General features: G+C 38.2%; 1 protein-coding gene across 1 annotated transcript; it reads right to left on the reverse strand.

Annotated features, from left to right (window-relative positions):
- Window positions 1–913: 913 nt before the first annotated feature.
- letm2 (leucine zipper-EF-hand containing transmembrane protein 2) lies at window positions 914–13,474 on the reverse strand. The gene is made up of 11 exons (XM_041999390.1): window positions 13,229–13,474; window positions 12,501–12,569; window positions 9,488–10,022; window positions 7,343–7,486; window positions 6,257–6,400; window positions 5,686–5,889; window positions 5,177–5,296; window positions 4,911–5,030; window positions 4,430–4,528; window positions 3,671–3,739; window positions 914–2,763 (listed from the first exon to the last, which is right to left on the reverse strand). Exons 2-11 carry the CDS (start codon window positions 12,545–12,547, stop codon window positions 2,707–2,709), a joined length of 1,539 nt encoding a protein of 512 aa, XP_041855324.1. The 5' UTR covers window positions 12,548–12,569; window positions 13,229–13,474; the 3' UTR covers window positions 914–2,706.
- Window positions 13,475–14,390: the final 916 nt, after the last annotated feature.

A 14,390-nucleotide genomic window follows, 5' to 3' on the forward strand; every position in this document is an offset into this window, starting at 1 on the left:
CCAACCCCGACTGCACTGCTTCAGCCAACAGCATCTGAAATGAAATGGATCTAACTCCCGAATATATTCAGCCACCCCTTTAATCATCTGACATTTTCACCATAAATTGCCTGTCATGATGCATCTGTGCATGCTGGTTTTGTGCTGCTGATCCCTAATAACTAGAAGAAATTTATTTTTCCTCGTACAACAAAGTAATTATTTAATCATTGCAACAAAATGAGCATTGTTAACTCATGATCATGAGATCATTTCCTTATGATTTTGTGGATGAAGAATAATGCCAAGCATGGCTGTTCTCACCCTCTGTACAAACATATTATTTACTATTTTAGATACACACAACAGTGTTCTCGTAATAAATGGCGCCATCTTCTGGTTATAAAAACTACTTTTCAAAAATCAGGATTAGTGGTTCTAAAACCAGGGGGGTACATTTATATTTTAGTTCAGGGGCCACATACACCACAATTTGATCTTAAGTGGGCCAAATCAGTAAACAAAAAAAACATAACAATTTCATATTTACAATTGTGCCCCTTAAAAACATTCAGTACAATCTAGCTCTAACCACTATTCCACAAAATCCCAATGTTCTTTAGGGCAGAGGTCCCCAACCCTGGTCCTCAAGGCCCACTATCCTGCAGGTCTTAGATGTCTCCCTGTTGCAACCCACCTGATTCAAATTAAATGGCTCTCTGACAAGCTCTGCACAAGTCTGCTAACGAGCCATTAATTTGAATCAGGTGTGTTGCTACAGGGAGACATCTAAGACCTGTAGGATAGTGGGCCTTGAGGACCAGGGTTGGGGACCTCTGCTTTAGGGGACCCCTTGGGGTCTTGGAACCCAGGTTGGAAACCACTGATCTAGATGACTCAATTGTAATAACCTGTATTTTATGTGAAGACAATAGGCCACGTGAATTTGATTTTATTCATATCCAACGGGTAGCATCAACAAAGACAGGAGACAGCTGTAAAGGGTTATATTATTTTAATTTGAGTATGAATTCTTGTAGGTCATAGCCCCCTTGTTTGTTTTCCCCCTTTCAACATGGCAACAAAGCACACTTCAGACAGCAAGCAGCTATAATATTTTGATTCCTTTTAATGTTTCTCTCAATCTCCTTCAAACTGCATTTGCAGCGCTTGGAAAGGGTGGTCACATTTCCATCAGTATCAACACTGATGACACGCAAACAGTAAAGGATTCATATGGATCAAATGGGAAGGGGGAGACATTCAGTTAAGGTGCAACTGGGCACTACAAACACACTGAGGTGATGGTTTAAATTAAAGAACTCTGCCAACATTCGCCCATTAGCCTTAGGCACATATGTCAAAACCAGTAACAGAAACTTTCTTGAGCAGTTATTAGATCTAAATTGTCCTTTAGTTTATGGCATCCATCTGAAGAAGGTGCCTACAGATAAACAGCAATATAAAAAAATATGTGGGGACAGCGACTCGATGTCTAATGTATACAGGAGAATGGGAGGATTACAAAAGACAAAGAAATTTAAAAAACAAGCTAAATGTTTTAAGCTTTTTATTATTGACTTTGAGGGTCGTACTTCTGGTTTTAAATGTAGATAGACTGGTGGGCAAATGATTTATTACACAGTATATTTACCTTTTTTATTGCCACAATACCAAAAATATTACTCTTATTTGTGGCTTTAGGATTTCATCTCTTCCCCCCTATATAACAGTATATCTATGTGGACTACATCAAGTATTTTCTCTTTTCAGTTTAAAGACATTTACCATCTGAGTGTTACAACACAAAACATATACGCAAATAAAATCTGCTGTCTTTTGTACAGATCATCCTTTCAGTGGCTTTTCACTGGAGTGACAAGTGGAGGCAGACTGCGATTTAGGATCTACCTCCGGACTTAATGACTGAGCCTGCTTAGACATTTTTAATGTCAATAACTAATTACAGCAGCAGTAAACTACATTAACTACGCCATCATGTTGACAGGCAGGGCCAGAAATGCATTTCCACAAGCAGACAAGGTGAATGTCTGACATTTTGACTAAACCATTTGCATTTTATCAAGTGCAGGTTCAGAATGTGTGTATTTATGATTTATGCTTCAGCCTAAAAGCGCAGTCAAACTTGGAGCAAAAATAAAAGTGGGGGCAGCAACTGAACCAAAAAGTTCAGCTAATTGTTTCAGGGAAATGTTACACATCTGCAAATAAAACTAAATAAAACCACTAAGAGTGAAAACGCTGGCCTTTGCATAGCAAACTGTACAAAACTGCTGATTGTGTGATGTATGAGAGGAAAATATACATATTTACAAATTTACACTGGGAAGAGGAAGAGGAGGATGAGACTGGACCACAGCGAGAGCCCAACAGAAAATAAGCTGAGGAAAAAAAATGCAGAGGGCGGTTTGAGCATCACGTCACAGACGCTAAGTCAAAGAAATCACACCATTAGTGCCAGTCCAGGTAAATGTTGGGAAGAGTTACTGAGAACAGATGAGGCTAACGCATCTGAATTATTCTGGGGGGTAACAGCAAGAGGGTCGAAGAGGCTCTCTGGATGAAATGATGGTCCACAGAGAAACGAAAGGATGTTATAGAACTTTTATGAAGGCTACTGAAATGTAGGCCATCACAGGGGAGTCATTTGACACCCTTCCTCTCCTGAGGACACCAGGCTGAGAGTCCTGAAGCTCCAGCTTCTCTTTACACACCATTGGCACTCATCTTGCTCTTCTGGGTCACTTCTGCTGCTGCTTTAGCCTGTGGATGAGATCACAGAACTCATCTTAAAAACAGTACGCGTCAACTCCTGTTCAAAATGTATTAAATTAATTTTAGGTAACAAGTTCTTTGCTAATGTTTTTAGAGTTAAAGATAATAGAGAAGAGCAGTTAAATGTCTTCCTTATGTTGACTAACCTGCAAAAAACAAGCCTGAACAATCTGAGTAACTAGGTGTTCAATAATGGAACTTTTATGGTAAACAAGTTATATAACAGACTAATCTGCCCACATTAGACTTATGTAGAGCATTTAAGGTAAAAAAAAAAAAAAGTATGTCATGACGACTGAACTTTTCTAAGAAAAAAAATAATGTACGATTTGTTACACTCTTCGGTGAGTAGTTAGTTTTGTAGCTCATCATTTTCAGATGAGCCAATGGCTTCATGTCTGTTTATAGAGCTGTCAGGGTTACTCTGCTCTAAAGGGGTTTGGGAGTTTGAGAAGGCTTCTGAAACTTATTTTTCTGCCTCAGAGGAACAAAATTCATGATGACTGACAATCAGTTTTCCCCAAGATATTTAAAAACAAAATATACCAGCCAGTTAGCACAAAATAGTGTTTGTCACCACAGACAGGAACTTTCAATGTGTATTGGTGACTTTTAGATTTACAAACATACCTTGTTGCAGTTTGATTCTCCAATTCTAGTGATTCCTTTCAAATAATTAAATGGGTCTCTATTCTATGACCATTCAGGTAGCTTCTGTCCCCACCTGCGGAGCACTTTAACCCAGCACCCACTGAGCAGCTACTTTCCACTTTAGCATGTCGTGTGACAGAAATCATCACAGGAAGACCTAACTGGACTTATAGGTCTTTGCAATCATCAAACATCGTGCTGGTTTCTGTGGATGCTGCAGGTCTGAGCTACTGCAGATGCTCACCTGAAGGACTTCAGCAGGCGTCAGAGGTTTGTCTGAAATGACAGGTGCCTTGTCTCTCATTTCTTCCACCTAGAATGTAGAGAGAAATAAAAAACTAAAGGCAAATGTATGATCATTTCATTTTATAGATCTTTCAACTGCCCTTCTGGATCTGTTTATATCTGTGCAGCCAAATATTTATGAACCTTCTTGCGCCTGTTCTGTGAAAACCCAAAATCCCCAAAAACATTTCAGAACTTTATAAATTTTAAAATTGTGATGAATTTGTAAGGCTTAAATAAATAGTTGTGACATTTTAGGAAATACATTTCTTTGCTTTTTTGCAAAGGAGACAAGCTTCACTCCTGACAGTAAAGATTAAGCTAATTAACCATGTAGGTATTCAGAAGACAACTGCATTGTGCTTTATGGGAACCAAATGTAAGTTTTAATAAATGTATGGGTGACCATGTGAAATATAAAGCTTTTAGAAAACTTGTGTGAACTTGGCAGTTAGGGTTGCCTCTTCTCCTATTTTGCCCACCAATGTTTATGCAAAGACAAGCTAATCAATACATGACTGTTGTCATACCAACTGTTGCAAAGATCTTCATATCTCAGTTCCCAGGAACAAAGCAAAAAACCAATTTTCTTGATTGTTTTTCCTTTAAGAAACCAGTTTCTGTACTATAAAGGCCTCCACTGTTATGCATTAAACTGTTATGCATTATGCAGCTTCGACTCAATTTTCTATCCATTTTATTGTAGCTATGCACTGACCTGTCTGTCTTTGATGATAAGAGCAGGGTCTGCCAACCTCTCAGTAGGGACTGAGGCTGTTTTTGCTTCTGTATTCTCCACTGGAGGAGGAGCAGCTTTCTGCAAAAAAAAACACAGGGAATAAAAAATGATAAGATGACCACACCTCAAGAAACACGATGCAGCAAATATGCTTTTGTTTATTTGTGACCAAGTTCCTCTTAAAATAAGTTATTTATTATTATTATTGTGCAAAAGCTGTTGAATTTAACTGTCAATTTAAAACAACTTCTGGACAAAACTTTGTTGCAAATGTTAAACATGAACTGAAACAGCTGGTGCTCTCCATTGAGGAGGAATATTGAACGCACCAAATAGCAGCGACACACATACGAGCTATAATACAGCTGGAATATTTGGTAGCGTAAACCACTCTCTAATCTAAATATTCAAGGATATCCAAGGATTCAAGGCTATTTGAAGGCAACAACAAAGGTCGAACCTCTAGTTTGGGAATGGGCGGGATGACATGGGGCTTTGGTTTGAGGTCTGTGAGGTACATGGCTCTGGAGAGCAGCAGCAGCGATGGAGGAACGTTCTCCTTCAGGTGCAGGTCCAACCACTGGGTGGAGAGAAGTATTTATTAAAACATAAAAATCACCAACAGCACAAAATGTAATAACTCTTCAGCCACAGCCAGTAAGAATCAAAAGGTTTCTGTGGTTAGAAAAGCAGGATTTAGCTACAAACAAAGCCTGATTTGCTAACCTGTTGCAGCTGCTGACGTAGCTGATCTGTGGTAAGACCCAGAGACCTCATCCCACGACTACGACATGCTGCTTGCAATTCCGATACGCTCATGGCCGCCACACCCTCTGCTGCAATCATCTGTGATGAAGCGGAGAGGAAGTGAAACACTGCTGCATATGTGTGAGAAAAATCATACAGCCTCACATTAAGAGGAACTAGAACTACAAAGGTTCAAATGGCCACTGCAGGATGTCTTTTTTCTTTTCTCAAATACATTAAGATTTCCAGCCTTAAAAGGAGCCTGTTTCAAATCATTTCACTACTACATATAAACAGCCAATTTTGTATTTTTTTTCCTTGTAAAATCGGCTTTAATTTCATTTCCTGGTGGAACCAACTTAATTATTTCATTTCAAGAAAAAAATATACAGACTACTGATGTGTTTATCTCCACCACGCAGGACTGTAAAAATCAAACCAAGAGAACCTCAGATTCTCAACTCCAGGGTTACGATATTGTGTCTGACCTCATCGTCCGACTTGATGGTTCGGAGTTGCATCATCAGCTGAAAGCGCAGCAAGTTGTTTGTGCCGATGGGCTGAAGCTCCAGGAGTTTGCAGAGAGCCACCAGCTGGGGCCGCTCCAAATGTTCCAGCGTCAACTCGTCCTCAAACAGCTTTGAAAAACGGACGATGTCCTTTGTCGTGGGCTGCTCACCTGTGCCCCGAACCTGAAACAACGTATTAATTTACTATTGTGGAGGAATAAAACCATTTTGAGCTCATGTCTTCCAGCTGCACTGCTATTTGTTAGCAGAATTATACCAGAGTTGGCTTCAAATCTTCCATCTCATTTTTCGGTCTTATCAAGTAAAAGATACCCCTATTCAACACAACAGAAACATTTCCAATAATCACTGATGATGTTTCATTTTAAAACTATTAAAAATGTTCTTTGGTTCAGTTTGTGCACAAGCTGTTATTGCATTTTTTCTTTACCTTAGCTAGCCAAAGCCAACCTTTAATAACAGCACAGCAGTCAAAACAATATATGCTTCTTTTTTCACAGTGCTCAGCACTGTCTTTCCTGTTACTTACCTCTTGAACATATTTGGAGAAGCGCTGCGTCTCATCCTCTATCTGAGCCTTTGCTTTATTCCTTCGGGCCATCTCAGCAATGGTTTCTTGGAGAAACTTGGCGAGTTCCAGCTTGGCAGCTAGACCTTTCATCTGCTTCTCTTCCTGCATTAAGAAGACATATGGGGTAACTTGGTACTCCAAAAACAGCTCAAACTGAAGGCAGAGTCATCACAGACTCACTTTTTAGGTGTAGAAACCTGTTTTAATACATTTTTCCCACTCTTTTAAAAAGGGAGAATATTTGTACCTTTTCTCTCATATATATTGCATACTTTGTAATGTTTTGCTGCCTTTTTTAACACAGACCACTTCTCTCATCTGTTTCTGAAAGTGCATGGTGTAATGCAAAATAGATTTCCTCAAAAAACAATGGATTTATTGAAAAGACAAGCAAATGCTTTTGGAGGAGAATTGTATGTACTCCTACAACAAAGAAATAAAAGTTACTGCAGATTAAATGGACAATGTATCAGATTAAAGTAATTTCATGCTTCTCTCTAACTGTTGTTGACATTCCTGTCAGTTTTTCATAGGGGGAAAGACTTCTACCCATTCTGGAGCACGAGTACATCTCTATGAATTAATCTGCCATGTTTCAGAACAACCAGGAAACATCAGAGACTTACTTTTTTCTTTACAAGGACATTAAAAGTTAAAAAGAATGGTCATATAGGTAATACAAGATTTAAATGAGCACTTTCATCTTGATTCAGTTTAAGATTTTTCAGTTAATTAAAAATAACCAAATGACTACATTATGAAGCAGTGCACTAATTCAAACTGGGTAAAAGAAAATGGTAAATAAATATGTCTTGATACTACAAGCTATGAGTGAAAAAACATTTACCATTTCCACACTGATTATAAACGTGTAATACATTTACTTGCCCTAACTGTCAGGATTAGATAACGTCAGCTGCCTACATGGCCAGAGGTTCTTAGTACAGCAGCTCTATTTGAGAAGTTACATAATCAAACTGAAACCTGGGTTGCTCAGGCGGCACGGTGTGCATTTTTGTGTCTGAGTGTGTATACAACACATGCCTTTTTGGACTCTGACTCGAAGGTTGAGGGCAACATTTCCGGGAAAAGTTTGAGGAAGACAGGAAGAAGGAACTCCATGAAAGGAACGATGATAAACACCATGAAGGGTACTAGACGGAAGAGGTCAGCACATGTCCTCATCAGCTGTAAACACAAAGAAAAACAATGCTAATATGACAAAATGTAGGTAACAGGGACAGAATCAAGCCTGAGATGCTGTTTTCAGTGCTCAAGTCTTTGGAAGAATGTGTGCCTGTAAGATCTCTTGCATGTGCCTGTCAGTCCTCTTTTAAAATAGCACAAATATAGTCTTACCATGGCATGTGCACAGCTTGGATCTCTGCAGATGCATGTTTGCAATCAGTCAGCAGGTCAGAAAATGACTATTTTCAATAATCTACCCATGTTCTCTCTTCTTAAAATAAAAATGTACTCAGATACATTTAAAATATAGAGGTAAGAATCTGTCAATACAACCAGTTCAGGTGGTGATAGAATTAATAAACACTTTACCATCACTGTTGTTAAAGACTATAACCACACAGGAAACTGTTTTAATTGTCAATATGTATAGAGACTAATTTTAACAGTGGGACCAGTCGGCACTAAATGAATGTATGAATTTCAATAAGACATGACAGCCAATGGTGAGACAAGCAGAGGTAGATTTGGCTACAATAAACAAACATTAGCTACAGCTGAGCCTGGATGATACCCTCCACTGATGTCATCCAGTGAATGAATACAAACAAACAGCCAATCTGCATAATATGTTTGTTCACCAAACAGCAACAACTGGTTTATTTCTTATTGTCAAATTATCATGGAAATGTTGGACTTACGCATGAATATTACTTTAGATTCTTTTCATTTCCAAAACTTACTGGGCTCATAAATACTTTCCAAAATTTTGAATATTTTTTCACAATTAATCATGTCTATGATGCCTCTAAACTGCATTTAAGAGAGTTTTTAGCACATATTGAGACTCCATTTGTAGATACTGACTATTATAAAGAGAAGCATCTAGTTTCCCCCAAAAATGAATGAAATTAGAAATAAATTTGTACCATCACATATATCCACAAGCATGCAAAATTTTACCAGTTGAATAGGCTTTTTACACCACTGTGAAAAACAAAGTAATCAAGGTATTAGTGTTTAACAATTACTCCTTAATATCTTGCAGGTCACACAGAATTAGACAAATGTCAGGATTTAGGACCACAGATTAAACTCAACCTCAGTCCAGAAAAGTAAGAACATACAGCTACAAGCTGACATCTTCCTTTTTCCATCTACAGCTCCCTCCGACTAAAATAGTGAGCTGATAGACACATAAGGCTGCAGTGCTTAAACCACACACTATGTGTTCCTTAATAAAAGGAGTGAAACAAAATGAAGCTCTGAGACTGGCTGGTTAATGGAACTTATCAGACATTATAATATTTAAACCATTTTTTCCTCTATTAAAGCATTAGTTAGTCATTCTGTCAGCTGTGAGGAACACTAATGTTTCTTACAGCTTCAAACATACCCAAGACATGACAAAAAGCCACAGCATATGTGTGATATTTAACATTCATGCAACACTGGCACAGTGTAGATAATACTAGATCCAACCGAGTAAGATTCCCGTTTCTGCCACAGGAGTACCATAATGATTAAATAAAAATAAATAAATAAATAAAAAATAAAGCCCACATTTAGCTGCCGCCAGGATAATGGAAAGCCTCACATATCTGAGAGTGGCTTCTTTTTTATTCATGGCTAAATTTTAAAGTAACTTTTTTTTATTTCTGATTTATTATCGATTTGTTTAGACTGTGGAACATGTACAAACAGAAATTTGACCAGTAATTATTCCAGGTTTTCTCCAAATAATAATAGCCCCAAAGTCGCTTTCTTTTCCCACTGAAGACAAAATCTGCTGTTGGTGTATAATGAAAGCATTGTAAGTAGTCAAAATTTTGTATTTTGTATGAAAACACTGAAATTTATTACTAAAACCAACCTGACTGTTTTATATTGGTGAGGTGTATCAGCTCAAAAGTGTCCCTCATGTTTGTAAATAGGCTGGACCCATTTCATATCAGAAGATTAAAACTGTTTAGACTGAATGATGCCATACATGGCTTCTCTTACCCTTCTCCTTTCCCTGCGTGTGAGCACTTGTCCATGCAACAACCTCCACACCATCCTGCCGGCAATCTTGATGTCAATGCCGAGTAACCGGAAGCCATTGTAGTAATGCTTCAACTCATCCACAATCCTCTGATACAGAGCTTTTTTTGCTAATGCCCTCTCCTGAACTGGAGGGACGGGAGCTGCTGTGGAAGCAGTGGACGTTGGGGTGGGTGCTGGAGGAGGATGGGACTGAGGTCCGGCAGCAGAGTCCTTCTTATCTCCTGTAGAAGCATTCTGGGTAGTGGCTGGGGAAGCCTGAGTATCCTCCTGCTTTACATCCTGGAGCCATACACCTGAGCTGTGTAGAGAGCGGGCGAGCAGGGTGCAGTTGTGGCCACGGCTGAGAGCGTGGCCTCGGAAACAGTGGGGGTAGCTGTAGCGGGAGTGCCTGAGAGGGAATGACGATGAGAGGTGGCGCGCAGGGTCTATGTGAAGATAAGCTTTGGAAGTCAGAGAGGAACAGCTGTGCTTCTTGGATAACAAATAAGATCCTCTGTTGAACAAGACAAGAAAAAAAAAGTTAGACATATAACATATAGTTGGTTAGAAAAGTAAGGCGAGAATAAATTTACTTTATAAATACATTCAAATTAAATTCTGCATTATAGCTTCAAAGCAGTAAAAAAAGTTGATAATTGATTATTTCCTAAAGCATAAATATCAAGATTGCATCCAGAAGGAGGATTATCTTTTGAATTTCACTCTTACAATAAATGAAATCATTAACATTAATTTAGTTGATCACTTTGAGTTCTAGAAAAATCTGATTGACAAAAATCAATAATGCCATTTGCTTCCAAAACACAAGGTATACTTTTAAGAAATGTTAGTTAAAAAAAAGAAAATGTAAAAGCATTAATACTTGATAGTCTTAAGCATGAACCTAAAGAGCTTGGCCAATTAATTTCAACATGATACATACAGACAAAACATCGAATGCATGTTCGTCTTAAACAGTTTTAACTGGCATTTGTTTTTTCTTAGCCACAGCACATTAAATCAAAAAAGAAAAACTACAGATATCAAACCGATTCCTCTTTGCCTATATGTTAAGCATCTACTGAAAGTTCCACTGATATATCTGCTGCTTTATTGATTAACTCACCAAGTACATAAAGTACAACCTTTTTAGTGCATGCACCATCCTGTTAAACAAAACCTTATGTCACAGACAGGACTGACTAAACCCTTGTGGAAAATTTTCAGGTCAAAATAAATAAAAACAAAATTAAAAGTAGAATCTGGAAAAAACTAAAACGACTGACTTACAATCCAAATAAAAAAATATGCTCCATTATTAATAAAAGGAGGAAGGAATTTTTGTATAAAAAATGTTAAAGAATCTTTGCACACAACTATCAGTTTACTAGTGCTAAACACAACCACAAAAATGGTTATTTAAAATTACACTCAGTGTTGCAGTAGTGCCAGTACAAGAGAGGATAAGCTTTATTTCTGCCACATTTTTAAGCAGCCTGGATGTTATAGATAGTGGCATTTAATAGTACTCTGCCATATTTAGTCTGTCCAAAAATGGGCCAGTAGTATTTGCAGATCATCACCTCTCTTGTGCTGCTTGACATCGGGGGAGTAAACATCAGTTCAAAATTAGTGTCATAAACCTTGTTCCTTAACCTAACCGACCCATCAAATGAAAGCAACTAGTTCCAGGAAGTAAACAGCAGACATGCAGGTCATGTGATCTGCATTCTGTGAAAAATAAACTGATTTTCAAGGCACTAGTTAATGTGATGCACATCAGATGATTTTATAATGACTAATATGCTGTATACCTCAATAATAACTGTTTAGAAGCGACTTGCTACGTCATACAGTCATGTTTGGTAAACATTTTTCTAAAATGCTTTTGTGAATCATCACACCATGCATTCATCTCTTAAGCTTTGCCAATTGTGTGCTTCTACAAAACCTTCACCTGTTCTTCTAAGTGATTCATTGTTTAGAGATTATACTGTCATTAAACTGTGTCTCTTGTGATTACTTCTAATCAGCTGGCTTTTCCCCCACTGTGTAGAGTCACTGACACTAAAATAAATACACATTAATAGCTTGAGAAAAGGAATTTTGGTGCTCTGGAAAACACTAATGCTTATAACAAACAACATATGAGGTCACAGCGTGGTGAACAAAACCACATCACTGAATATTTGTGTCCTTAACTCAACACCATGTCTGACATAAAGCATTGCACCCTTCAATTTACAATTAATCTTGTGATGCCAAGAACAGTGGTTCACAATCTTTTTACAAGTTGGGAAGCTTATTTTTCTACAATCCTGGCAGGAGCGCTGATGATTTATCAGTATGACTACTTTTACTTGTGGAACCACTAGCAAAGGAAAATTGTAAATAAAGGAAAAACTAAATGAGGACTTACTTATCACACAATACAGATGACAGTTTGGAAAACTAAGGTAGATCAGGATAATTATTTTTTCTTAAATAAAAACCATTACAATATACCAGGGATCACCAACTCCGGTCCTTGAGTGACAGTATCCTGCAGTTATTGGTCCTATGTATCCCTGCAGCAACACACCTGATTCAAATGACTGGGTCATTAACAGACTTGTCCAGAACTTGACAATAAGCTGTTGGAGATCCATTTTATTTGAACTAGGTGTTGCAATAATAAAGTGGTGCTGAATTAATACTGTGTAGTTGCAGGGGGCAAAGTAATTTAGTTTGAAGAAAATTAAGGTCAGGCAAATCAGGTACACATGAGGTCTTTGCAGTCTTTTCTCGTTTTGCCTCATGAGTACCTTTTCTGTGTGACCAAAGTTATGAGATGCAGTGTTAGTGTTTACTGCAGTAGACACAGCCTGCACCCATTGACACGCAGCAGAATGCACCAAACCGTTATCCAGATAAGATATGCTATTCTCTGCACTGCCTGTTTGTTCCTAGTTTACTATAAAATGACAAGTGTAAATATGTGCTGTCTGCTTACCTTGATCTTGTGACTGCAAGGAGCACTTGGTGACTAAAGACTGCCATTGCAGAGACAGATTACAGTGTTCTGTTAAAGTCCACACGGAGACAGAGAACATTCATGGATCAGGTTACAACTCTCACACGTGCTATAACTACAAGTTATCAAGAAAGCATAAAACAGCAAAGCTTGCACAATCACTAACAGAGCCAGACACAAAGGGAGTATGCTTGGCAGGTTAACCAACTTCGTCTGACAAAATCTGACGGCGCTGACATTAGCATAACAGGTTAGCTGAATATTATATAGCAATACAGTTTACGCTGGTACCATCGAAAATCTGACAGTCGTGACATTAACACAAGTTATAAACGATTTGTTTTTCTAAATATCTTTCACATCACTCCCTATTCCGCATTATGTTGACTAAAAAAACACGTAACTTGACACCCTAGCATTTCGGTAATTTTCCATTAACGTTACAAAAAAAGATAAAATAGATAGTTATCCAAATTATTATTTTAATTATGGTCAAATTGCCATGACAGTTTCACTTATAAAAACAGTTAAAACCTAATGGCAATTGTGAAGAACAAAAAGTAAAACTGAAAAAAGTGCCCCGGCAGAACGGGATCATGCTAGTACGTCATTACAGATTGTAGTCCTTCGCTAGCCTAGCCGGTTAGCTACTTAGCTTAGCCGGCGGTTGCCGCAGCTAGCTAGCCACTGAAATGGAGCTCACTCACCTCCAGCGTCAGTGACCGAGCAATGGCCGCCGCTGCTGATTGGGCGTTGTAAGGCTTTTCGGTGAGAGGTAAATAAGATAATCCATCCAATACAATAGGTCGAGGAGAACAGTGGTGAAAGTAACGTCTGATGTGGTGATAAACCCATTTACGGTGGGTTTAGCTGGTTAAATCGTCACCGTATGGGTCGTGATTCAGCTCCTTACCGTGTGTGCAGCCTTCCCAGGCAGCTGCACTAAAAGGTCACGCTATGCATGCGCGAATGTTGTGTGCGGAGCCCAAAGAGCGTCTATTTTTGGAGCGATGGATCACTCAGTGGTTTAAGTATAACTTTAAAAGATGCTCCAGGTTTGTAGAAATAGATAATTTTGTCATTTCAATTAATTTTATTTCACAGAATTAATATTTGTTAAAAACTGATATTTCAAATAGCAAGTGAGTCACAATTAAAATACATTCAGATGTACTGCAAATATACTGTGGTACATCTATATATCTATCTGCTTGTTTAGACACTGATTTGAACATTTGAACCAGTTTATTGTGCCTGTTGACATTACTGTCCCTAATGTTCTCTCAGCCACAAACCACTGGGAAACCAAATTAAGTATTTGTCAGACTGGTAGAAGATCTCTGCCATTATACTGCACACATTAAAAATATTAGTAAATAAAATCTACTCATCGCCTTCCTCTGTGCAGCAGTGTTGGTCCTCCAGTCTTATATGTTCAGATGAACACCTAAGTACAGATCATGTTAAACAGCGTCAACCTCCTTGCTCACAATGATTATTGGCTTGATCAGAGATCTTGCCCTCCTGAAATTTGTCATCATCTTTGACTCAATGGCATTTTGAAATAGAGAATTCTTGATGGATCACATGATAAACTTGTCTATCAGTTTCTGAAAATACATCCCACAACTACAGAATCATTGTAGATTTCCTGCAATTTAAGAACTTTTGCAGGAAACAGTGAACAGGGAATGGAGATAATGCAATTCTCTACAGTGCTTCGAATCACCACATGAGACACGGAGCTTCTAAGCCACACAAACTATGTGATTATACATATACAGCTTTGGACACCCCTGATCTTTGCCCGTGGGATAAGCAAATTAAAGAGGGTTAACCTCAGGTTTCACCTGCTATGCAAGACACAGT

Source organism: Melanotaenia boesemani, chromosome 11 (assembly GCF_017639745.1).
Source record: "Melanotaenia boesemani isolate fMelBoe1 chromosome 11, fMelBoe1.pri, whole genome shotgun sequence".
Lineage (NCBI taxonomy): Eukaryota > Metazoa > Chordata > Actinopteri > Atheriniformes > Melanotaeniidae > Melanotaenia > Melanotaenia boesemani.